Source organism: Calidris pugnax, unplaced genomic scaffold (assembly GCF_001431845.1).
Source record: "Calidris pugnax isolate Ruff unplaced genomic scaffold, ASM143184v1 scaffold448, whole genome shotgun sequence".
Lineage (NCBI taxonomy): Eukaryota > Metazoa > Chordata > Aves > Charadriiformes > Scolopacidae > Calidris > Calidris pugnax.
This window is the reverse complement of record NW_015091198.1, coordinates 481,798-507,621: the sequence shown is the minus strand read 5'-3', so window position 1 is coordinate 507,621 and position 25,824 is coordinate 481,798. Positions and strand designations below refer to the sequence as shown.

The following is a 25,824-nucleotide window of genomic DNA, read 5'->3' as shown; positions in this document are numbered from 1 at the left end:
CCTGAGCCCTCCTTTGCCGCAGCAACACTGCTATTAGTCCCTAAACTAATTCATTAAAGACAGCCTTCAGTAGGTCTACACTTCAGTGACTGCCCTGTGGTGTAAATTGGAAGGTGTCTTCCTGGAGGAGCAGACCTCAGTCCAGCAGCTCTTTGGTCTTCATGTTGCACACAAACCCAGCCTCTCAGTAGCGTTCTGAGCAAAACACACAGGCATCCCCAAGTCATTCACACTGTAGGTCAGAACTGGCTTTTATGAACACTTCTCTTCATCCCACAACCTAGCGCAGAAACACCCAGAACTACCAGAAAGAGTCTCTGCTACCTTTTTCATCCATTTATTGTCTGTGTAGCTGCAATCTGCAGACTCTCAAAAAAGGCAGCCACATCACTCTCAACCCTCAACTATTTAGGCTTCCAGAAAGTCAAGACCTTAGATTAAAACAAATCTGTGCTGCATATGTGGGATTCTTGTCTTTGTCTGCCTGTTCTGGCCTCGTGTCATTTTGGGGTCAATCAGGAATAACTCAAGCCACCTCTGTTGTATCAATGTGCAAATGGTGTAAATCTGATCAGCATGGTATAGCCTCTGCCCAGGCTCTGGTCCACTGCTATAACTTGTAGTTAGAGGACACTGACATAGAGTGAGGACATCATGCTCCAGGCTGACGTAAAAGACAGGTAAAGGAAATGCTGGTGCATGCACCCAGGTAGATGGAACCAGTGGTTTTCTCACGAGCATTAAATAAAGCAGTTTTTTGTTTTGCCTGTAGTTTTAGTGACCATCCATCCACCCACACCTTCTTTCCAGCAAACAAAAAGAGAATTTCTCATGCAATATTGGTACTTGCGTGGCATTAACTGGAACAGGTGGCTTTTCAAATCTTCCTCTTTCCTATGCAGGCTAATCACACGTAAAGTGAGACAAACATCTCAAGTTCCCTTCAGTTTATGCCTTGTGTTTGTAAGTCCCCACATCCTTCCACATTGAACAAAGGCCCTATGATTTATCCTAAGCTGCTAGCTAGGGAGATGCCTTTATCCTCTAGCAATTAATTGCCTAGTACACACTCTCGTGTCTAACACACTCAGTTTAATTCACTGGAATTTCCAAACCTGACAGAGAAGCAGGGTAGTCCAGGGATTGAAGTACTAACCTGGAAGACATGACATTCAAGTTCCCCTCCCTGCCACCCTCTTCCAAAAAAGACAGCTTTTCAAATCAAACCTGCTTCTGACATGGCAGTATGAGATCAATCTTGTTCTTGCCCACACCCCGTAGGAATGGGGCAGTGGAGAGCAGACTATGGGAAATACTGGGGGGAAAGAGGGGAATATCACCTCGTTACTGCCAGCTTGTCTTTCCCAAAGGCAACTCAGAAGTCAAAAGGCATCTGCCCTCATACACACATGCAGGATACAATCAATCTGTACACAGGGAGTCAGTCCAACTCTTCTGCAAAGCATGTGCACATGGGCACACTGACCATTCTGCACCATCACAGAGAGTCACGAGACAACAGAGGCAGAGGTGTACAGTCCTTGGGTCCCAATGGACTGGATGGTGTAGACTTGCCCAACCGACTTTTGGCGTGTCCAAATCACAGGTACAGAGATCACCAAAAGGGATGTCTTAGGTCCTGCATGACCAAACCACATTTGCACTGTTCCCCATGTGTTGGATAGAGTCAAAACTACACAAGGCCCTGTTGTGTTGGACAATGTGACAGAATACACAGAATCAAAGAAAATGTTCCAGAATTTTTTTTTGCCCCGCAAGGTGCATAATTAAGCTCACTTGCAAAGAGTTAACAGAGACAAAAATACATAAATTGGCTCAAAAAGGGGTTGGAAAAACTCCCTGAGGAAAAGCCATCTTGGTAGTTAGCAAACATAGTGATCACAACAGAACTGCCAGCTCAAGTAGCTTCTAAAATGCCATTTTCCAGAAGCTGGGAGCCCAGCTCACAATGCAGCCCATTCTGTTACTTTTCCTGAACTACCCACTACTAGTCACACTGGAGATAGATACTGAGCTAATGGATCTTTTAGCTGAGGTAACATGGCTCTCCCTGCACACCAAGAGGGAAATAGTCCCTTTTTCCTTACCAAATAAATATATGAAAACGGACAGGATGGTGAGACACTGGAACAGGTTGCCCAGAGAAGCTGTGGATGCCCCATCCCTGGAGGGGTTCAAGGCCAGGCTGGATGGGGCTCTCACTTCTTTTTGCTTTTTGCCTCTTGCCACACTGTTCAACGTGCTGTTTTCTCGCAGAGAGTCCACGGTGTCTCCGTACAGGAGTTTGATGGCCCGGACAAGGCGGGCACAGGAGCGGCTGTGATGGAGGTAGCAGTGCGGGTGACAGTAGTCGATGTGGGTACATATGAAACTTTGCTGGTTGCACAATAGGATCATAACCTTGAAAAGAAACAAAAGAGCACAGTTACCTATAGAAAAGAGAGTTACAGAGAATTGCATAGAGCAGTCGGCGATGGGGACAGTCAAGCTAACTGGGGAGGCATGAAGCTCAACACAGATTTTGGAAAAGTTCTGTGTGTCTGTGCAGAGCTCCAGACCTGCAAGTGATTTACAAACTAGAAATATTAGAGTTAACAGAGCAGACAAAGTGACAGCGTTGCTGTAGATGTGTGTGTTGGGCTGGTGGCAGGACTAAGGCTGAGGAGAACAGCATTCTCTCAGTTTGCAGAAAAGCTGTTGTGTCGCCGCTCTCAGATGAGGGCTTAAGACTGGAGATTGTCAACCACTCAATCATCATTAAAGCTGCAAACCCCCCAGGTTCAGGGGTTAGTTTCCTTCAAGGAATGGGAAAGGAAATGTCTCAGTATGCTCTCCAGTAGGAATAAGCTATGCCAGTTGTCCTGCATGTGCCTCCCTCAATGTGCCTGGGCAGCCCATCCAGCCCAGCTCGATGTTAGCTGGCTCAGCTGCTATTTCTAGTGGTGTTGCCATATGGCAGCAAGGAGCTGTAAAACCCATCTAAGAAACAGAGTAAATATTTGGGCTTTTAGCTATCCTGAGCCCTCCTTTGCCGCAGCAACACTGCTATTAGTCCCTAAACTAATTCATTAAAGACAGCCTTCAGTAGGTCTACACTTCAGTGACTGCCCTGTGGTGTAAATTGGAAGGTGTCTTCCTGGAGGAGCAGACCTCAGTCCAGCAGCTCTTTGGTCTTCATGTTGCACACAAACCCAGCCTCTCAGTAGCGTTCTGAGCAAAACACACAGGCATCCCCAAGTCATTCACACTGTAGGTCAGAACTGGCTTTTATGAACACTTCTCTTCATCCCACAACCTAGCGCAGAAACACCCAGAACTACCAGAAAGAGTCTCTGCTACCTTTTTCATCCATTTATTGTCTGTGTAGCTGCAATCTGCAGACTCTCAAAAAAGGCAGCCACATCACTCTCAACCCTCAACTATTTAGGCTTCCAGAAAGTCAAGACCTTAGATTAAAACAAATCTGTGCTGCATATGTGGGATTCTTGTCTTTGTCTGCCTGTTCTGGCCTCGTGTCATTTTGGGGTCAATCAGGAATAACTCAAGCCACCTCTGTTGTATCAATGTGCAAATGGTGTAAATCTGATCAGCATGGTATAGCCTCTATCCAGCCTCTGGTCCACTGCTATAACTTGTAGTTAGAGGACACTGACATAGAGTGAGGACATCATGCTCCAGGCTGACGTAAAAGACAGGTAAAGGAAATGCTGGTGCATGCACCCAGGTAGATGGAACCAGTGGTTTTCTCACGAGCATTAAATAAAGCAGTTTTTTGTTTTGCCTGTAGTTTTAGTGACCATCCATCCACCCACACCTTCTTTCCAGCAAACAAAAAGAGAAGTTCTCATGCAATATTGGTACTTGCGTGGCATTAACTGGAACAGGTGGCTTTTCAAATCTTCCTCTTTCCTATGCAGGCTAATCACACGTAAAGTGAGACAAACATCTCAAGTTCCCTTCAGTTTATGCCTTGTGTTTGTAAGTCCCCACATCCTTCCACATTGAACAAAGGCCCTATGATTTATCCTAAGCTGCTAGCTAGGGAGATGCCTTTATCCTCTAGCAATTAATTGCCTAGTACACACTCTCGTGTCTAACACACTCAGTTTAATTCACTGGAATTTCCAAACCTGACAGAGAAGCAGGGTAGTCCAGGGATTGAAGTACTAACCTGGAAGACATGACATTCAAGTTCCCCTCCCTGCCACCCTCTTCCAAAAAAGACAGCTTTTCAAATCAAACCTGCTTCTGACATGGCAGTATGAGATCAATCTTGTTCTTGCCCACACCCCGCAGGAATGGGGCAGTGGAGAGCAGACTATGGGAAATACTTGGGGGGAAAGAGGGGAATATCACCTCGTTACTGCCAGCTTGTCTTTCCCAAAGGCAACTCAGAAGTCAAAAGGCATCTGCCCTCATACACACAATCAATCTGTACACAGGGAGTCAATCCAACTCTTCTGCAAAGCATGTGCACATGGGCACACTGACCATTCTGCACCATCACAGAGAGTCACGAGACAACAGAGGCAGAGGTGTACAGTCCTTGGGTCCCAATGGACTGGATGGTGTAGACTTGCCCAACCGACTTTTGGCGTGTCCAAATCACAGGTACAGAGATCACCAAAAGGGATGTCTTAGGTCCTGCATGACCAAACCACATTTGCACTGTTCCCCATGTGTTGGATAGAGTCAAAACTACACAAGGCCCTGTTGTGTTGGACAATGTGACAGAATACACAGAATCAAAGAAAATGTTCCAGAATTTTTTTTTGCCCCGCAAGGTGCATAATTAAGCTCACTTGCAAAGAGTTAACAGAGACAAAAATACATAAATTGGCTCAAAAAGGGGTTGGAAAAACTCCCTGAGGAAAAGCCATCTTGGTAGTTAGCAAACATAGTGATCACAACAGAACTGCCAGCTCAAGTAGCTTCTAAAATGCCATTTTGCAGAAGCTGGGAGCCCAGCTCACAATGCAGCCCATTCTGTTACTTTTCCTGAACTACCCACTACTAGTCACACTGGAGATAGATACTGAGCTAATGGATCTTTTAGCTGAGGTAACATGGCTCTCCCTGCACACCAAGAGGGAAATAGTCCCTTTTTCCTTACCAAATAAATATATGAAAACGGACAGGATGGTGAGACACTGGAACAGGTTGCCCACAGAAGCTGTGGATGCCCCATCCCTGGAGGGGTTCAAGGCCAGGCTGGATGGGGCTTTGAGCAACCTGTTCTGGTGGGAGGTGTCCCTGCCCAGGGCAAGGGAATTGTAACTAGATGATCTTTAAGGCACCTTCCAACTCAAACCATTCTATGACAGAGGGAGCAAGACAAAAAACTTTCTAGTTTTAGTCCATTTTAGAAATGGCAAAGAGGCAATTTCCAAAGGTTGCAGCCCATTCTATGACAGAGGGAGCAAGACAAAAAACTTTCTAGTTTTTTTTTTCTAGTTTTTACTTACACTTGAGATTCTTGATGCTACATGGAGAAAGCACTGATTGTGATCTGGTTATGGCCAGCATAAAGGTTTTCCTTTTACTGAAAATGCCATCCTTGAGAGCACCGCCGGCAACTCATACTTACATGCAGCCAGGACATGTTCCGGTGATAGTTCTCCTCCGTGCCTGTGTTGCTCAGCACCTCGGGCTCAATGCTAGGCTCACTCGCGCTCCAAGGGCTCCCTTCTTCAAAAGAAAAATACCCAAAAGGTGGTTGTTTTTATTGCTCCCTATGCGCTCAAAAGACTAGGGACAGCACTTGTAAGCCAGGCCAGCCTTGTGGGAACAGACCAGAGTACACAGAATATGCCACACTGGAAAGACTGCTTTTGGACACCCCTCCCCAATCCTTGGTATCATGCTGGCTTGACAATTACAAGAACTATTTAGACTTCGCTCACAGGCCATCTTGTAGGTAGCAAACACTGCTCCCTCCCCGCTTTTTTTTTCTTAATGGAAGGGGAGAAGATAAATGAAAACCATCAGAAACAAATTCTTTGCACCATTCAGATGCTGCAAATGGTTGGTTTAGTGATCTGCATTGACTGGGCTCTGTGGTTTAAAACGTCAGCAAAAATCCAACCAGAAGTGGCATCCAACTGGAAATGCCAATGGGCAAATTCCCTGCTAATTGCCCATGGAAACTCCTAATGTCATGGGGATGAAAGGGGAAAAAAATCCTGATTCTAGCACTCTAGTTCTAAAGAACCCAGGCAAGGGAGATGTTTCTCTGGGAACTTCACTGATCCCTGTGTTTCCTCTAGCCATTTCATAACCTATGGGCCTCCTATAATACTAACATTAATGCTGTGAAGAGGTGGCTGGGGATGAACTCGGGTTAATCCTTTCTTTCTCCTCTTTAAGTGAGCTGTGACTTGCCAGAGTCTAAAGAATAGGCAATCCCTGCTTTCCATGTTCACCTGTTGAAATATCTTTTGGGCAATATAAAAATGACCATCAAGCACGGGAGGTTATTTCAGCTCCAAATGTATCCAAACAGTAGTTTTTGGTTACCACCCCTATCAGAGGGAGCCCCTTTAGTTCAACTGTAACAGGAGTTTCTCATGGCAGGATGCACATTTGGTTTCCACAAGATAAATATAGGGGGATCCATCTTTCAGAGGCTAAGGAAGGCACCTGTAAACTGTAAAAATATATGTATATGCCAATATGTAGAATTAGAGCATTTAGCATGTAGGCATTATGTTCTACATATAGGAATATATATATTACATGTCATATGACATGCCTATGATATCATATGCTACACAGAATATGAAGTGCATGTCTGTACATATATATATCTCCTATCTGTTAATATGGACGATAAAATACGACGTGACCTCACGTATCCATTATGTCATATGATTTAGGGGTGTGTGTATGTGCAGATACACACCTGCATGTGCTCCCCTAAAGACAGCGTGCGTTTGGCTGGCAGGCACCAGCATTCCAAGAGTTCATGCTCTAACACGGAGCTCTGAATTGACGACCTATGTTTGGAGCTGACACTGCACCCAGGATCTGAACCATGTTCCTCCCAGGCCCTAGATCAGGCAGCGCCTGAAGAGGACTCTAAGTTTTCCCTACCCTGCTGAGGTGGGGGTCTCTTGACATTTCTAGCTCTGCTGCAATCACATCAAGAGTTTAGGTCCTGCCTATTGTCCCCTCCCTTTCCACCCACTCGTCTAAGTTACCTATATCAGTGACAGTGTCCCTGCTGTGGGACAGCTGCAGCTCCTCATTCTCAGACTCTGAGTCCTGCCGTGATAACTTGGTGCTCTTTAGGCTGCCGGCCCGGCGAATGCTGGAAAGGGAACCCCCCTTCTTCACCCGGAAACTGCGGGTTCCTTTAATCTGGAGCAAGCGGGAGCCTCCTATCCTGATCTTCCTGCTGGGAACTGTATTAAAAGAATAAAAGAGGACTTTTTTCCCCTTAATTTTTCCCCATTTAAAAAAAGAAAAAGATCCTGGCCCTCCCCTCCCTCCCAACCCTTTGCTGCCAGTCTGTATTGCAGCATCTTCTCTTCTACCAAGGAACGTGGGGCCAGAGGCTCCCTCCAAAGCCACCGCCAATGCAGCTCTGTCAATCAGGCAGTAAAGATGCTTTACAGAAATGTGTTCAGCACCTTATTTTCTGGAGACCTGGTACATCATCTCAGGCCTTGTCTGTATTTGGAATTAGCCCTCATTCAACCACCAGCAAGTAGAGTCAGCTGCTCTAACAGAAACCCAAAACGTGGACAAGGAAAACCTACGATTCACACCGATTTGATTCCATTCCTGCCAGGAAACAGGATCTGCCCAATGGATGTAAATTGCAGTTTTCTTTGCCAGCCTCTGGGGTTTACATTAGCGCAGAATCACCTCTTGCTAGGGACAGATGGCTGAATCCCAAGCATGAACAAGGCACCATGGACAAACCTATTTTCCTGTGGGCCTGGGTTCTGTAAACCTCACTGAGCTCTGCAGTAGGATCAATTATTTGTTCATACAGCACGTGTGACTGCAGAAGGGTAGCTTGCTTCATGAGGTTAGCACGCAAGACTTCCTTGAAGTAAGATTTGCATAAATCCGTGTCTCTGCATGTTACTCTTCATCATTAGAATGCTTTAGAGGAAACGGGAGCACGTAGATCCTCTCCTTCAGACAAATCAGCAGCTTTCAGGCATTAACAACATCCATCGACACTCTGCATTTTTGATGAGCACAGACATGAAATGGTTCAATGTTCAAAGCACCAACCGTTTGCACTTTCATTCTCCTCTTAGGTCAAAGGCAGTACATGGCAGTATGTCAGTCCAAATGTTGCAACACTCAGTCATTTTACTGCAGATCTAATCAGGCAAGGCCATGTGTGATCGGTTACCTTTTGGTGTGTTGTTGAGAATGAAGAGGATACAGCTTTTTGGATAACATGGGTAAGCAAAATATTTTAATAGAACTGTATTTTGGCTTCAGGAAAAATCAATCACACCTTTACTCCTGAGGATACCCCTAATTCCTCCAGAACCCAATTCCCACTCCCATTTCCAGAGGCTAATGTCCTGGTGGAAGACAGCTGATAAGGTTTTGAGAGCTACTTCTCAGTTCTCATGAATCAGCTGGGCAAATCACTGTTGAGTGACCAGAGAATCTCCCTCCAAGTGACCATGCTGAGTTCCTTAGCAATCACTATTACTTGAATTCTGTTTGGATCATCCTCAATACAGTGGCTCAGTCCCCCCAAACGCCAAACCATTTTAAGCCCTTGTAACTGCATTTCATGAAGTCTGCAGAATCCCATTTTAGCACCCAAATAATACAGATGATCCTCTGAAAGCCTGCATCTACCTAGCTTTAGTGTCTGTATTTCAGACCTACCTGGAGCAGATTCTACACAGTAAACTTGTAGCTTTTGGATAGCTGTTAAGCCATACCTGGAGTGAGCAATGAGAGCAAAGTTTTTAACACTCCGGAAAAAATGAAAGGAAACAGATTAGTACTCATCAAAGAGGTTGAGATAAAGAAACCTGTCACTGCAGGTGAGAAAAATTTAGTTATATTCACACAACAACATCTTCTTATCTAGAAAAGTGTAGATTACAAAAGATGCCTCTGCATCTGTCATGTTTGGCCCAGGTGGATCCCCAGAAGAATATGCTGTGGCCAAAGAAAAGAACATAATTACTGTAATTTTAAAATATAACATTATCTTGCATTTATTTATCTTCCAAAATACTGCAAATACATTTTCGCTAAAGTATATTAATATATTAGGATTCAGCCTTCCTACCAGAGTCACTTTTCCCATCTCTAAAACATAGTAAAGAGGCAGCTTTAGTAAAGGAATACTATATGACAGCTTAGGGAAAAGGGAGAATGGAAAAAAATCCAAATGAAACTGCAGGGAAAACGTAGTTTAACAGAGTCAAAGATGCAGAAAGTTAATACTATCTTTGCAAAAATAACTCAGTTATGCATTATGCCTGTAGCACAGTAACACATGAAGGAAACCCTAAGTCAGCGCTGTCATTAAGAAAAATAGGATAGTTAGAAAGCAGCCGCCAGCATTTTCCAGCAGGACTGCATGCTTATAGGTGTTCTCCCACTCAGATAACATCCCAGTGGATAGGACTGCTGCCCCAGAGGCTGAAAAGTGGTTTCAAGTAATTGTCATAACTACCTTCCAAAAAACCCAACCCCAAACCCAAGCTTTTCCTCATCTAAATAGTTAGAGACTTCTTACCCCACTGATCTTAGACTATCAAACAGACCATAAGGCTTTGTGCTTCTCTGGGCTGCCAATAAGCCAAGGGTACAAAATGAGCTTGAGCATGAATTTATCCATCTCACCTTTCTCAGGTGGATACCTAGCAGTCTTCACAGGAGTAACTGTCCCACCTGACACAATTTTGGAGTCAGTTTTACACCATGTAAGTCTTGGCAAGATTTGTAATATTTTCTCCAGTAATTGTGGCAGGGTGACAGCTGAAGACAACACAAAATTTATCCAAAGCCAACTGAAGTCAATAAAAGCTCCTCTGAATCATTAATACACATTGCAGTTCCTAAAGGATAACCAGCTACAGAATCCGTTCTTTTAAATAAATCATCAAACATTTATCCTTTTCAAACAACCATCAAAATTATCATTCAAACATCTACACCTTTATATAGCTATTATGAGACAGAATTTAAACAGTTCTAGAAAACTCGTTAGAGGGAGAATCATTTACAGGTAACTGTCTGGCAGTTTAGCCTCTAATTGCAAATACGCACGATGACTGTATATTGTATTGCAACACTTGTACCATCAGATAGTATGTGAGTTTTGCATGAGATGGCTCAAAAATGGAAACAATCTGCTGTTCTCAGCAAACACAGTGAGCTTGAGGTTTGCTTGTACAGTATACAGTATGTTGGTAACATTAATCTGCTTGCCATCAAAAGCCACACAGGTGTGTGTTTTTCATGTGGTAGCAAAGAATTCAAGAGATCAAGTGATCAACCACTAATTCTGTGAGATGCCATGACTTCCAAACCACTACAGATTTTCACAGGAAGTTCCCAATCTTCCCTCCTATCTGTGGTTTGCCCAAAACGAAAAATTGTAATCAGAATGAAAACCAAACAAGAACACTTTTGATCTTTATTTTTAAAGTGAACCAAACAGTGATGCTTCTCTCAGCATCCCACTGAGAGACAGTTTCAAACAAGGCATCCTCCTTTTTAAAAATCTTGCAACACTCTCAATGGGTTTCAGTCATAGCAGTGTTTTATAAAATTGAACGTCTTTGCTTCTCACATTTGATATATTGAACCCTGAAGGCCAGAAGCGTCTCTGAAATGATTCAAAGCCACGTGACTCCATGGCCGCCTGCATTTTAACACAGTCTACGCAAATGAAAACATAAAATCAAGCGCCACTTCACAAGCCCTGAGAATACAAAAGCCTTATTGTCTGACAAACCTTTTTTCTCCTCGAAGCCAGCCTCAGATTTGAGGGTGTGGCTGCTGCTGTGCAGGGAATCCTTTGAATCTTCGTTTTCATCCAAAACCCCAGCAAAGCTGATCTTTCTTTCATACCTGTGCCGGTCCATCTCGGGGTCCAGACGCAGCCTGCAGCTCTCCAGGTCCTGCAGCAGAACAGAGACCACAGAGATGTGTCACCAGTACAAGCCCCCACGCTTTTCGCTGCAACCACAGAAGCTTCAGGAAGAACTGCCTCAGATGGAAATTTCTTTCTACCACGCAGTTCTCCATCCACCCTGACACTTTCTAATCCAACCCTTTGTCTTGGACAATCCCAAGTCTTTGGGCTTGCACTGCAAACACTGTCAGGATGAGAGAGTTAACAGCTGTGGAGAGGTGGCAACTAAAGGTGGCTGTTGCCCAAGGTGCTGGGTGGATGATTAGGTTTCTACTCCAAAAGGCTCCCCCGTGATGGATTAGGGAATGCATTGCCATTGTACTCAGCAGAGGCAGAAAAGCTGAGAGAAAGCTTGATGACACTGCGACAGCCAGGACAGCATGGCCCAGAGCAAGCTTTCTCTGTGCAGATCAGGCTGAAAGGACACAGTGGAGAAGATGGATTCCACAAGCTATGGATTATCATGCACTTTCTCTAACCTCAGCTAGAAAAAGTGAAGGAAAGACTGTGAAGTCCCACACCATCAGACACAGTTAAAATGCTGGGTTCTTTAAGAACATAACATATTCCTTTTTGACTGGGGACATCCTCAGCTTTGAGATCTCCCCACCCAAAACGTAACTAGCTGAAATCTAAGATGACACAAAGTTCCTTGCTGCGAGTAAACGGCTGATGAATCTGAATGATAATATCACTGAAATGATCCAAAATAGTTATTAAGCATAAAACTCTGTAGGCTGAAGAGATCTCCTATGGGAACATGCATACAAAACTCCCATAGAAGTTACTGGGAGCTACTTGGGTCAAAAAAGTCTGCTACTCTAGGAGGTGGTTTGGAAAAAAAAAAAAAGAAAGGGTATTTCAAACATGTTCTAGACTGAGCTGTGCTGAAATCAGTTAAGTAGCCTATCTAGCACCAGTCAAAGGTCCCAAACCATTTACAGTCAGCTTTGCATCTCCAGGGAAAATTATCATAAATGATTGTCAAAAAAGCTAGGAGTTGATTGCCATAAGGGAAATATTTTTACTTTGCTCAATAACAAAACCTGGGCTATAGAAAGGCAGGTGCCTAAAGTAATGATCTGTAGTATCTCTAGCATTGAAAACTTCCATGTGAATAGTTCAAAACATATCTAACACAGTTTAGGATATGAAACAAAGAGTAAAGCCTTTCAGGATAAAAATCCGTGATCAAATCTGTCTGAATTAGCTCAGCTTCATAAATTAGCATGCATAAGATGAGCCATGACAGCAGTACAGGTATGGTCAGAGTTCCCCTCCCTATAGTGTTTAAACACATCACTCCCCGGCCGTTTGTCAACATGCTTACACTGGAAATCACTGCGTCCACAAATTAACTGACAGAATGAAATACATCCTCTCAGCACACAGTTAGGCTGAGTCTGTCTATCTTCAGCAACTGTGAAGCCAAAAGGAATGACTTCCCACCACAACAAACGACAAGTTCCACTTCTCTGGCTCTACTGTGGCAGCAGTAGGCTTCAAGAGAACGTACCCATCACTCCTAGCCATTGTCAGTAAAAGGCTTTAATGAAACTTCAGTCAGGACTGCCTGCCTGACTTAAACACAGGTAAGGGTGCTTATCTGCTCAGCCTGGCAAGCCTGGATGGACTGTGGGTCGTTAACCTGGTTTGCCACAACTAGTTTAGTTGCAAATGCTTCAGTTCTTCAAAGCTGTGCTTCAAAGTCTGCGTTCAATTCAATCTATGGAACAGGTAGGCCTGCAAACACCAACGGAAGTGATATTCTCTCTACTGGAATTTCACCTTTATGGACTGTAACATTATGTAGCTGATTCTCTTGTCTCCTGGTTTCAGCTAGGACAGAGTTAATTTTCTTCCTAGTAGCTGCTGTGTTTTGGACTTACACTGAGAATAGTGTTGGTAACATACAGGTTTAGTTGTTGCTAAGTAATGCTTATAGTAAGGCAAGGACTTTTTCAGCTTCCCATAGAAACTGAGAGGGAGCACAGACAGCGCAAGCTGGCCAAAGGAATATTCCATCCCATAGATGTCAGGCTCAGTATATAAATGGGGGTTGACTTTGGGGCATGGGGAATACATGATTGCTGCTTAGGATGGGCTGGGCAATAGATCACTGGGTGGTGAGTAATTTTAGTGCTTCACCTTCTTTGTATATTCTTTTACCATTGTTATCATTAGTATTATTTTATCTTCCATTACTGTTCTATTAAACTGTTTTTATCTTAGCCCATGATATCTTTTTTTTCCCTTTTCACCCTCTTCTCCCTATCCTGCTGGGAGAGAGGGGAGTGAGTGAACAGCTGCATGGTCCTAGTTGCTGGTTGGGGTTAAACCACAACATCTTGGAAAGGAAGCACCACTCCATAAATACAAAGACTAATATTTTAATCTGTAGTGTTGTTGGTTCTTCTTCCCCTTCCCCCTCGCCCCATACAAAGTTAAAAGAAGCACTCTATGGCCATTTTCTCTAATAGGCTCTTGCATAATGTGACCTTAAAGTTTCTTCTGCCTACACATCACAGAATAATTCCTCCTCCTTCTCTCCCATATACAAGTCTGAAAAGCTATTAATCAGTTGCATTTCTACCTGGCACAAAAGCACAAATTTCTGTTGACCTTCATTACCCTACATATTCTTAGTTCCAAGCCTAACTACTTTACTGAGATGAATTCTAAACCCTGGTATTATCCTGCTTTTGGATGGAGTCATTTATTACGTGGTAAAAATATCAACAAAGTGTTCAGAAAGACTCCTGCTGAATTTATCCCTGTTTTTTAAAATTTCCCTTCCTGCATACCTGGGGGCTGAGTCGCTTCATCATAGGTCATCTACAGCCTTTGAAATCCATTTCAGAACCTAATTTCAATAGTATCCAGCCAAATCAGCCTATCAAGCACAGTTGTCATCAGCAAAATCTGGTCTCAGTCTGTCATTAACAAAAATAGAGTAATAGGGCTAAATCCTTCATGTTCACTTGGAAACGTGCCATTCTTTCTTTATAATTTTTATCCTGATTTCTGAAAAAAATTAGGCTTAACAGATGAAACTGTGTGTCTGCTATTCAATTCTCATCTCATTCCATGTTAACCACCTCTGAAGCTGATGGTCACCTTCAACCCAATAGATCTTGACAAAAGATAACTGAGTGCCTTTGTATTTTGTGGAACAACAGGCTGAAGGCAATTGCAAACTGCATTATTAGACATAAGAGAATCTACACAAGACTGAACCACTGGAAATCAGATTTCATGGGTTTTGCCATTCACAAAATTAGTTGTCACATAATCAGTCATTTAGAGTACTATTCATACCAGATTTGCCTGTGCCTGCCTCAGACTCATGGAGGTTTGTTTCTTTCCTTGCTTCTTTGTCTCTTTTACTTTCTTTTCTTACTCCAGTCCCTTTGATTCTGTTGTCTAACCCAAGCCAAAAAATCTACACCTTTTAAGCTCCACCAAATTCTCTGTAAACCATCCTCTTTGCTTTCTCCTAACTGTCCTGCTCAGTTCTCTGCCAACTGGCCCTCCTAATTGGCTAGGTAGCACGTGAGCTGGCATCTCCTGCAGTCCATCTGCCACCCCTCTCAGGTTCCCCACACTTAGTTTCTTAATCCATCTGCTGCCTTTTTCTGTATTTTGAAACTTTCTTGAACTTCCAGTACATGTTGTGCTTCCACAGTCTTATCTTCTTGATCAACCCATGGGATGTGTCCTGTTCACCTTCTATTCACCAGACAACAGCTTCTCTTTCCCTGCATCAGGGACCCACTTGAGTTATTACCCCACCTTTCCTCAGACAGGCCTAGGGCTCAAAGACACCCTCTCCAAGGTATATTCATTGTCCACTTACCACAAGAGGCTCAGTACGTGGCCGGGGCATGTAGGGAAAGGTCTCTCGAAGGAAAGTGGTTATCTCCAGGAGAAGCTGACAGGCTGCCATTTTCAGTGCAAAAGGACAACAACATTTGGTAGGATTCACAGTGCCTAGGAAAAATATTTCTATGGTGAGCAAGATTATACAAAATCTGGAACCACGAGGTGATGGACATTTTCACATATGGTGCACAATGCAAGCTGCACTAAAAAATGAGGAAAACCCAGTCTCCTACCTGTGCTACTTTTCCTACACTAAAAGGAACACAGTCAAACAAATATCAACCTGCATTTACCAACACCTGCAATAGCACCAGCACACTATAGCGCACCACAGTATATATAGTATTGTATTTCTCAAAATACATGGAGTTATGACTAGCAAAGAGGTACTGTGCCTATTATTAATTACTACCCTGATAACTGGAAAAGACAGCCTCCTTTGAAGTCAGGCTTCTTTATTTGTGTAAAGAATCCGAGTGCTGTTTAGAGATAATCAAGAAAAAATTTCAACTTGCTTAATCAAATTATACATTCAAATGCTTAGCCTAAAACAAAGGGGGAAAGAGAAGAAGGATTATTGAAATATTTCAAGTTTTGTTTCTACTGAGTCTAAACAATCAGCTTCAAAAGCTTGTAACCCATCTAGTGCCATTCAAAGCTTGAAAAGTATGAGGGATTCTTCAGTGCTTGATTAATTTGAAAAATACTATTTAGGATAATAGATGGCAAAAAAATTAAACAAAAAATTAGTTGTGACAACTAACCACGCCCATTTTTTAATAAAGCCTGATATTACCATGTACATAAATCTCAGAGAGATTTGTGTTTTCACTTGTTTTCCCCCATATTTGATCTCATTACTTTTTGCAAAGAAACAGTCCAAACCAAACAAGTGAGAGGACACTGCAAGGATCAGATAAAACCAGATTAATTCTGTGATGCTTACTAATTCCTCTGTACATGTTACCAGTAACGAATTATGGACTTTGTAGGAACTAAAATAATCTGAACTATCAAATACAGACGAGACGTACAGTCTAACAGAATATCCAACTGCATATTATATGCTCCTCAGGCTGCTCCCTATAGCTCAGAGGGTGGCTTTTGAAAAACCTTTGCCTCCAGCAAGAATGCAAATTGATTATTTTCAGACCCTGGCTTTCAGGAGAGTACTTGAGCTCTTACATGGCTTTCTAGATCACAACCTGTTCTCTCTATTTGCTTCTCTTAGATCGCCCTTTTAAAGCAGCTCTGCATCACCTTATAAGTGCCTTATCACTGGCCAAACAGGGACAAGAAAACCTATTCTGTCACTTGGTCGTGGGACCATAGGCTTTCTTCACCTTTCAAAAGTCATTCATGGTGCAGGAGGGGGAAAATTTTGGGTACACCCTCCTGCTTGGGACATATCTCTTAAAGAGCCAATAAAATATCCAAAACAGCCACCCATATTCATGTAGCTGCTACCACTGGCACACCACATAGTGACACCTGTAAAGCTCTACCTTAGGGCCAATACCTTCTCTTGACATCATTTCTCACAAATGACATTTCACTGCTCCCACCTACTCCTCTCTACTCCAAAGTTGGCCTTTATGCAGTGATAAGAACCACATAAACCCAGACCACAGAAAAACAAACAACCCAGAAGATACATAAACAGTGGTAGCACACTACATCCAATGGCAAACAACAGCACATGTACACAGGAACCAGTACGTTACAGCACACACGTATATACAGATGGTGTCTGGAGAGGACATAATGTGTGTTACCACCTTCCTACACCTACACCAGTACATGTTTTGACTTTGATTCACAGGGTGTGTTATAATTTGCACACCTATCTTGACTTTCAGAACCAGTGATCACCACCCCCATTATGTACACACACACACAAATGCATGTGTTTTAGTCATCTTGTTATGCAAGTTTTTAATGATACTTTTTATACCCCTGTGCTATATTTCTGCCTGAGAATCAGCAAATATATCGAAGTCAAGATTTAAAAGCCTTTGGCAGAGCTGTGCCAATTCACGTGAGGTGAGCAGATGACTCTGCAATGTTAAGCAGCTGATCTTACACAAATATTTTGGCAGAAATAACTGGGAAGAATGGGAGTGAACCACTGAACCTCTTTTGGCACTCAAGCAACAGCAAGACTCAAGAAATTAGTACCCTGCAACTGCCAGTATACAGGAATTGCAACTCACTGCCTGGTTTCACCCCCTTTTCCCTAAAAGCCTCTCAGTGCTACTACCCATCTGTCATGTTGTACAACCAGGCACGGAAAGACCAGGGGAGAGAGCTGGGGTGAAAGTGAGGGACTGGGAAATACAGCTGGGTGGCAAGAGGATGAAAAAAAGAAGAAAAATTAAGTGCTCCTAAAGCAGAGGTTCTTACAAGCGGGGGTTCTTGTAGTAAAGGGAGTCTCCTTACTGTCATCTAAAAAGTCTTCTTCCTCATCCTCCTTTCTTAGGCGCCTCTTGGTCTCTTCATCATAAATGAGGCCCAGCAGGTTGGCAGGGCTCTCGCTCTCCGCGTGGCACAGCTCGTTGAGGCGGACACCGATCGCCTGCAGACACAGAGAAAGCACAAGGAGGTGACAATTTCAGCCTAACTCACCAGTGACCAAGGGCTCTGCCCCAAGCAGGCTGTGGAGATGTTCCAGCCGGAATAGAACGTCCTGACTTTATTTTTATTATCTGTGAAATGCAGTAAAGTAGAGAAAGGGATGACAGAAGATTAATTGTTACCAAAATCATAATTTATTTCCCCCTTTTTTCAACCTAAATTTGCAAAAAGCATCAAATTTCAGGATGAAAAATTTCTGCAGATTTTGTTAAATAACAGCAAAAAAAAATATCACCAAACCAGAAGATGATAGGCAGGAGGAGATTAGATCATTATTTGGTATGAATTTCTTCCACTTTTCTTTCTCCCCTTGATACATGCGTGCCAGATTTTTGCTAAGTTTGAGGATACTGAGAATATTTAAGAAACTGTTTAAAAACTTAAACTCAGTTTAAGAAACTATTCTGTGACTTAGGAATCCAGTAACAGTCCCCATTTTCTCCATAGAACTATTAAATACCCATGGGAAAGCCTGCTTCCATCTTTAAAGGAGACTGCCTGATCCACTTTACAAAAATGAGCTGACAACACGCATATGAAAGCTGGGAAGGTGTGTGGGTATTGGTGTAGAGGGGATCCATGTAGAGAACAGACAGATTTCCACTGAATACTGTTAAATTCTCCAGAAAGGCATTGATCATTTATTCGTGGCCGTTTGCCAGCACCATTATCAGCACGGAAACAGCCCTCATGGTGCTGTCAGCAAAGCTACAGATGAGGGTGTGCTAGGAAGAAGAATGTTCTCCTGCTAAGACACTTCAGAATGCCTAAGGATTTTCTTCATTTTCTTGGCTGCAGACAAATGAAGAGAACAGAGACAAGTATGTAAAACTTTATCCCGTGATATCACCACTTTGCAAGGGAGGAAATGTGTTCCAACAACTGAGTTTTCAGTGGCACCTGCCATTTGGCTTCCTTCATTTTGGGATAGTTTCAGAGAAAGATACTACAGAAGATTTCTGAACCTTCTACAAGTCAGCACTTACAGTCATGACAGCACTATATAATTGTCCCATCTCAGCTGAAGCAAAGCAGATAAACAGTCACAAAGGGCTATTAGAATGGCTTTTCTTCCTTGCTACTAAGAAGTTCCTGTGAAATCCAGCAAGAAGGAAGAGGGGTAGAGTCTGCTACATGAAGAGAATAAGGTGGTATTTTTGTGGTGTGCAAACTGATGCAAACAGCTGCTATCTCAGCTGTCTGTGAGCCTCCACATATCTAAATAAACTCCACATCTCTCACCATTTTTTTCTCCTTTTATGTTTCAGGCATTTAAAGGAAGAAATGTTCTGCTTGCCTCTCCGCAAAGCAGTAATTTATCCCATATTATTTATGCTGTGTTGTCCACCCTAATATTAAAGTAACCATACATAATCCCACAGCATCCTAACTAAAGAGCACTGAATTCCTAACGTGTATTATCTGCATGAATTATTCGTGGTCTTCCTAGCAAACGGAGAGCATGCCACACTTTAAAAGAAAATGCCTCTGAACAGATGAAGCCAAAGGAAGTGACAGACTGGCCCGATCAGAATAGATTTAACATTGTATTATTTAAAAAGACAGCATAACAAGTGATACTGCGTGATTTAATAGGCTCATTGCTGTTACAGGCAGTCCAAATCCCCCCTCACATGGAAAGGGTTTACCACTGTTATCCTCTGATAGCTGTCAGGGAGGCTGATTTAAAGGAGATGGGGCAGGGAGGAAAGGTTTTACATTCATTCTTGGCCTAAACTTTGACCATAGCACTGTGTATCACAATTAGTGAGCAATGACTGACAAGCAAGGATCCATAATTAGCACAATTTTCCAGCCTTATTTACTGAAAGAAAAAAAAAAAACAACCAAAAAAAACCAGAACAAGGCCTCAGGGCATTCAGAGACTTTTCTCTTTGTCCAAGGATCTTCATTCCAGAGCAGCAGCCCCGCTGCCACCAAGCAGGAAGGATGGTGTGCTGCAGTGTAGGCAAGGATCTGGTAGGATGGAGGCAGAGATGGGCTGGGGGAGGTATCCCACCTTCTTGCTACTGGAGCTGTTTAGGAGCTATGTGAGCCTAGTTGAACTAGATGATCTCTAGAGGTCCCTTCCAACTCTGTCAAATCCATGAATCTGTGAAAGCTATGAGACCGTTTGGGGGCCCGTGATGCTGTGGGTAACTATACTGTCCTAGCTTCCACTGAGAAGAAACAGAAATATTCATGGGTGGCAGGACAGATTGCAGTAAAAAAAAAAGAAGAAATTTGCACGGTAAAGACTACTCTCCAAATCTTCTCTTGACTTACAGTAAAGTAAAAGTGATGCTTTTCCCTTCTGAGACGTTCCTAAGCCACTAACAAACACATGCTATTTCTGGCATGGAGAATGCATCCAGATATGCCTTACGATGTCATTAAAGTGAAGGGGAAGAGAATGATGATAAGTTGCTTGCCATCAGATTTCCCTGGCTCCTTTCTTGTGACTTTAACATCTCTAAAAGAAAACCTTCCTGGACTTTTTGCAGGTCAGGCTAATTCAGTTTCTAAAAATGGCAGCTGATGGTGAATCTAACTGGCTTCTAATGGTAACTGATTTGCTTGCTCCATTCTTATCAGAATCTGAAGAAAAGGAATGTCTAGAGACATAGAGTACACAAACAGATGGATAGTCCTGACTGTCAGCAATGCAGGCAAAAATACAAGGACTATGTTATCCTTTGTTCTCCCCTTGGCAGGATTCCTCAAAGCAGTTAGGCTAAGGTGGTTACCTCATGGAATATAGAAGCAGATACATTCACACTCCATACGTTTTCAAGGACCTGAGGTATCAGTGCTGTTATTAACACAGGCCCCTGCGTTTGAGATATAACAGAGTAGGGTGCCCAAGGAGCATTCCCTGAATTAGCTTCAGAAATGGAAGGAGAAGAGCTGCCAAAGGAACAAAGCTTATTAGCTTGGGTGCTCAGACCCCAGGTAGGTCCTTCCCCTGTGCTGTGTTCTGCGCTGGGAACATACTGACATGGTCAGCACCAGCCCAAGGTTCCTACAATGTGCTCCACCGAGAAGTGTGTGTTGGTTTAACCTAAGAGAATATGCATTAGCAAGGCTTTTTTGGCATGGATTATGTGGATAACCCAAGAATGCAGAATACATGGTTTTCAAATTCCCCTGAGCCTTAGATTTTATGCCTTTTTTTTTTAATGCCTTTTTTTTTTTTCATGATGCTCACTGTAAAAATATGTGGTTTTGTGAAAAGAGGTGAGAAGCACAAAGCTCACTTCCAGATAGACATATGTAGCAGGTATCCTAGAGGTCAAAGGAACTTCTCCCACTATTTTGAGTTGTGTGAAACGACTTGCAGTAAGTGTCAAACCTTCAACAGATACACCCTGGTGTGCTTCCAAAGAAATTGCAAGCAATTGCCCTGGTGTGCTTCCAAAGAAATTGCAAGCAGCACCGACAGGGTCAGACAGGGCAATTGCCTGGATCATGTGTTGTAAGAGATCACAATCAAATAAAACTTGAAGGACCCAAGCTCAAAACAAAGACAGTTCTCTAGACGACACGCAGTAGCCCTATAGAGTTCCTTGCAATGACTGATGAGTGATACCAGTTTGTACGGGTGCAAAGAGAGGCTGAACAAGTACATCAAAGAGAAATCCATTACTAAATATACAGCACCACATGTAGCTCAAGCAGCCCTGGGCTAAAAATATTTGGAGGCTAGAAAAAAAACAAGTAGTATCACACACCACACATCCTTAGGCATTCACTTATGAAAAGTGCTGGAAACAGGAGAGGGAACCAAATGGATCCTCAGTGGGAACACGGCAGAGGGAGAGGAAGGAAGAGGACACTGCTACATCCTAGCAAAGTCCTTTCCCATTAGGACAAGAGCTGATCCTGGCAGGTTGTGAAGCGCAAGTTAGAAAGGAAGCTCATGAGTCCCCATTTTACTGCAACCAGAATTCTGCATAGGATCCAATTGCCTTTCCAGTTTGGTATATTTATTAAATGTAAGCAGAGAAGAAACAAAGACTTACATCTCCCCACTGGTAGAAGAGCTTAGCTGCATTCCACTGCAGCTTCTGGTTCCTTTTGTTGCCCACGATAGGAGAACGCCCCCGGGACAGGCCTTTCTTGGTAATGTTCACATGGTGGCCCTTCATCCACTCGGGCCAGTTGCCACGATTACAGCGGTGAACGAAGCGTGCACACTCGAGGAACAGGGCTGCTCTTGCCACTACAGGAGCTTCCTGAAACGTTTGCAGAAAATACAAATACATTGGGGAAACTCTGTAAACATTAGAGGATTTTTTGTTTCAATCAATTGTTTCACAAGTTTGCCATGGAGCCACACAGACTGCGAAATCTCTCCATCAGAGTCTGAAACCAGGATCTCTGCCTTGAGTCACACCTTTTGAGCTAATAAAAAAAAGGTTTATAAACACTGAACAGTTATGCTTAGTCCAGCCACTAGAGGGGCAGGAAGAGCCACGTTATAAATTTATAAACCACCTTGTTTCAGTACCCCTCTGTAATCCTTTCTTCTTTCAGAAACCACGTAACTGCCAAAAAGCAGAAGCGTGTGTCTGACACTTTTATTGGAGAAATGAGTCAAGTTTTCTTTTCACCTTCGCTAGTAAGGCTGCAAATACTGCAAGTGCAAACGGCAGCTTGGCCACACGAGCCCTACCATTTGGCACTTTAAGTTCTGCTTGAGCATCTTGGGGGTGGAAGCATGAATGGAGGCTCGCTGAAACTATGAAGAGTGCTACTTTGCACCTATAACAAGCAGATATGAGGAGTGAAATCCATTACTGGCATAAGTCAACAAAATTTCACTCGCCTAACTTCAATGGCCCTAGCAAGCACCAGATAATTTAATACTGAAATTTAACATCAGGCAGCTGAGTTTCAAAGTGATGGACTTGACTGTATTCCAGGGGAAAATCCTCCTGTCCCCAGCTTGGAAGAGCACTTTTCTTTAGTGGGGGAAAGTATATTGAGTCTATTTCGTTTGTATTAAATGGCCCAGCAGGACCCATGTTAGACCAATAAAGAGTGCTTCTGAAACTCTAAATATGTTAAAAAAATGGACATTCTGATTTGTTTCCTAAAGGGTAGCTTAGACTCAGGAAGGAGCTTTCTTCCCAGCAGTCCACAGCTCTGCAAAAACAGCATCTTTACAGACATGGAAAGTGACTAAAAGCAAATGGTTCTCCTCATTTCCATTTAATTTCTCCCCTCTCTTCCTGCGATTTTCACAAGTCAAAACCCCTTTGGCCAGCAGGTTATAACTAACAATACAACAATGTTCATAATTCACAAGCTGCCTTTGAAAGGCTCCCTAACAGGAATTTCACAGAGCACAAACATGCGTGTTTCACACATTTAGATACTGACAGCTTTAATGAGACAATTTAAACAGATTAACATCTACTTATAAGGGGAGGTTCCTCATCTGTGGTCCATAAACACCACATGGGCCTTGAGACCAGGGAAGACAGTCTGCAGTTAATCTGCAGAACATTATTAAATGGTGCCTCCAATAGAGCTTTAATCAGAAGTTGAAAGCAAGAAATTTTGGACCAATGCTCCAAACGTTTGGGAGTTGATTTAAGAAATTCTGTACTGCAGCTAAACTTACAGCCAGAACTTACTATCGACAGGACTGAACAAAGTCATGCCTTTCAGGGGACTGGCAAAAAAAGAAAAAAAAATAAAAGATATAATGTTTTGTCTACATTAACAAGAAAACATATGTTAATTGCTTCCTGAAACAACATCCTGTTGCAGCTTTTTGCTCATATTTTATGCAAACGTTGGAAGAAAATAGCAATCTTCTCACATTTCTCTTGAATAAAGAGAATGCTAAAGCTGGCCCAATGTTCTGATGAGGAAGGCGAAAAACTGCATTCATTGGCAACCAGAAACAAAACTACTATCTAGAACCTGGAAAAAATGTGACATATTGCTTGTTGCTCACATGCAATATGAAAGAGAGAATAGGTGAGGATTTTATTCTTTTATTCTCACTGATTAAAACATTAACCAGGCCTGGAGACATACGTGAAAAGACAAAGCCCCAGCCTTAGTCTGTTTTAGTTTATCACTGATGAAGTCACAATTTCTGAGCATATAAGAATCTTGTAAAAATAGGTGTAGTGAACATTATGGAAGACCTCAACTACTGTAACTAAACTAGGATACGTAGGGTGGGGATTGAAGGGGAGGAGGGGGGTGTCCTTGATCCCAGAGCAGGAGTTCCAAACTAAAAATCACTGCAAAGGCCTCCTGCATGAAGGAGGACTTTCTGAACATCACAGGGCACGAGCTCCCCGTGATTGCTTACCTGAGGCTCAGAGAAACCTGAAGCAGCAGCAAGAGAAAGATGGAGATGTGACAGAATGGACAGGGATGGATTCACACCACAGAGAAACACATCACAAATGGAGAGAAATGAATCAGGCAGGCGATGCATAGCTGAAAAGAACACAAGTTACCATGGTCACTGTCAACACTTAACACAGCAGCAATACCCTCACAAGCCTGCGAATCTGACCACAAGTCCACTTTTAACATCAGACCTACTATATTGCTTTGTCTTTTGAAAATTGTTCTGGTGCTGTATAAACTGACATTAATAAGAATCCACCATTTTCTTAACAAAATTTCAAGTACTCCCATTGGAGCTTTTCAGTAGATACCCTGATTTGTACTAATAACAGCAAAAGCAATGACCTGGGCAGGAGGGAGCAAATACAGAATGGATTTGGAATTTTGCAGCATCACAGTACTGTTCAAGCACAGCTGATTCTGCAGAGTTTTATAATGCAGAGCATTTAGGTCCAGTTTTGTTTTCAAGGACTATGAATTTTATAAGTCTAATCAACTAGTGGTAATTTTCTTGTGCCCTTTCTTATAGTCTGCAAGGCACTTGGAGGAAAAATTCATTCCCACTGTCTCTTCAAGGAAAAAAAAAAGAAAAAAGCAAAGCAAAATAGCACAATTTACATTTAGAGTAAATAAAGTAAATTCAAGTACTGTCAAAAGATGCTTACTGGATAGCTCTGCTTCATCTAGGCACAAGATAAGTCTGGCATGAGAAGTAGCTTAGCAGGCATGTGAAGACAGGTTGTGAGTAAATTATTAACCAAAGGCTAGGAGAATTGCCTCAAAAATGGTAGTTCAAATCTCTCTGATTATACCTAAAAACAGTCTAGTACAATCCATGACATAGCTCTTTGTTTCTGTTCCCAGTCATCTACTCTGGAGACCTGTTTGGAGCAATCTCTGATTTCCTTCCAGGTCATATGCCCTCCTATGGAGAAGCATTTCTCCTATGGAAACAGTGACATGGGAACCACAGAGGCTGCCTAAGACCCTTGGTGACAGGGAGGCAGGATACTGGCGGGTATTCTTGCAGTTTAGGCTTTGCTTCTGCTCTCCCAATGCTTGGTAGGTCCTCTCAAACACAACTCTGCCATAAAGCAGTACCATTACAGCAATTCAACCAGGATAAGAACTCACACATCATACTGGAGAAATGTAATGGTGGCAGGTATCCCACATTGCTAAATTCGTCAAAGGAAAGCTTGTATTTACCCACCTGAGTCATTTACACTAGTCTAATTAGGATACTCTAGGTGACATCTTTATATAATGCTAGACAGTGGATTGTTGGAATCCAGAACTCTGAACCACAGACTGAAATATATTACTTGCCTTTCAGCCTCCAAGGTTTCTTGAAAAAGGAAAGAAAATCAATTTTATAATTGCCAAGTCTGGACTTAAGCTGATGACACAAGGATGAAACTGCCTGGAACAGATTATCAATTGTCACTGAATGTTTGTACAGCCACAAATTGTTTGCACTTTTACAAAATTCAGTCAAGGATAGATGGTGCTTCTGGGAAAATACGTTAACTACATAAGTTTCTAAACCTAAGGCAACACTCTATTTAATATATAAATAAATCATTACCTCCGTAAGGATGCAGCCTTTGTTTCATTGTTCTAATTCCTTTAAATCACTGTGGCAAATGTGTATAAACATCCAGGCTGATCAAAGATCTTGAAGTCCGTATAAGAATGGAATTTCAAAAATTTGCATGAAAAAGCATGTTGCAAAAGTTTATGAAAGAACTGAAACTGGAGCTGTTTGCCTTTCC

The 25,824-nt window shown here is 42.6% G+C and overlaps 1 protein-coding gene across 2 annotated transcripts in view; it reads right to left on the bottom strand.

Moving 5' to 3' along the window:
- Positions 1–25,824, bottom strand: part of UNC80 (unc-80 homolog, NALCN activator) — a 146,450-nt gene that overhangs the window by 70,620 nt on the left and 50,006 nt on the right. For both annotated transcript variants that reach the window (XM_014959636.1, XM_014959637.1), the window contains exons 23-28: positions 21,694–21,906; positions 17,477–17,612; positions 15,012–15,145; positions 10,976–11,141; positions 5,609–5,709; positions 2,224–2,421 (exon numbers count right to left, since the gene is read on the bottom strand). In XM_014959636.1, coding sequence (XP_014815122.1) covers positions 2,224–2,421; positions 5,609–5,709; positions 10,976–11,141; positions 15,012–15,145; positions 17,477–17,612; positions 21,694–21,906 — 948 coding nt within the window. The remainder of the gene's footprint in view (positions 1–2,223; positions 2,422–5,608; positions 5,710–10,975; positions 11,142–15,011; positions 15,146–17,476; positions 17,613–21,693; positions 21,907–25,824) is intronic.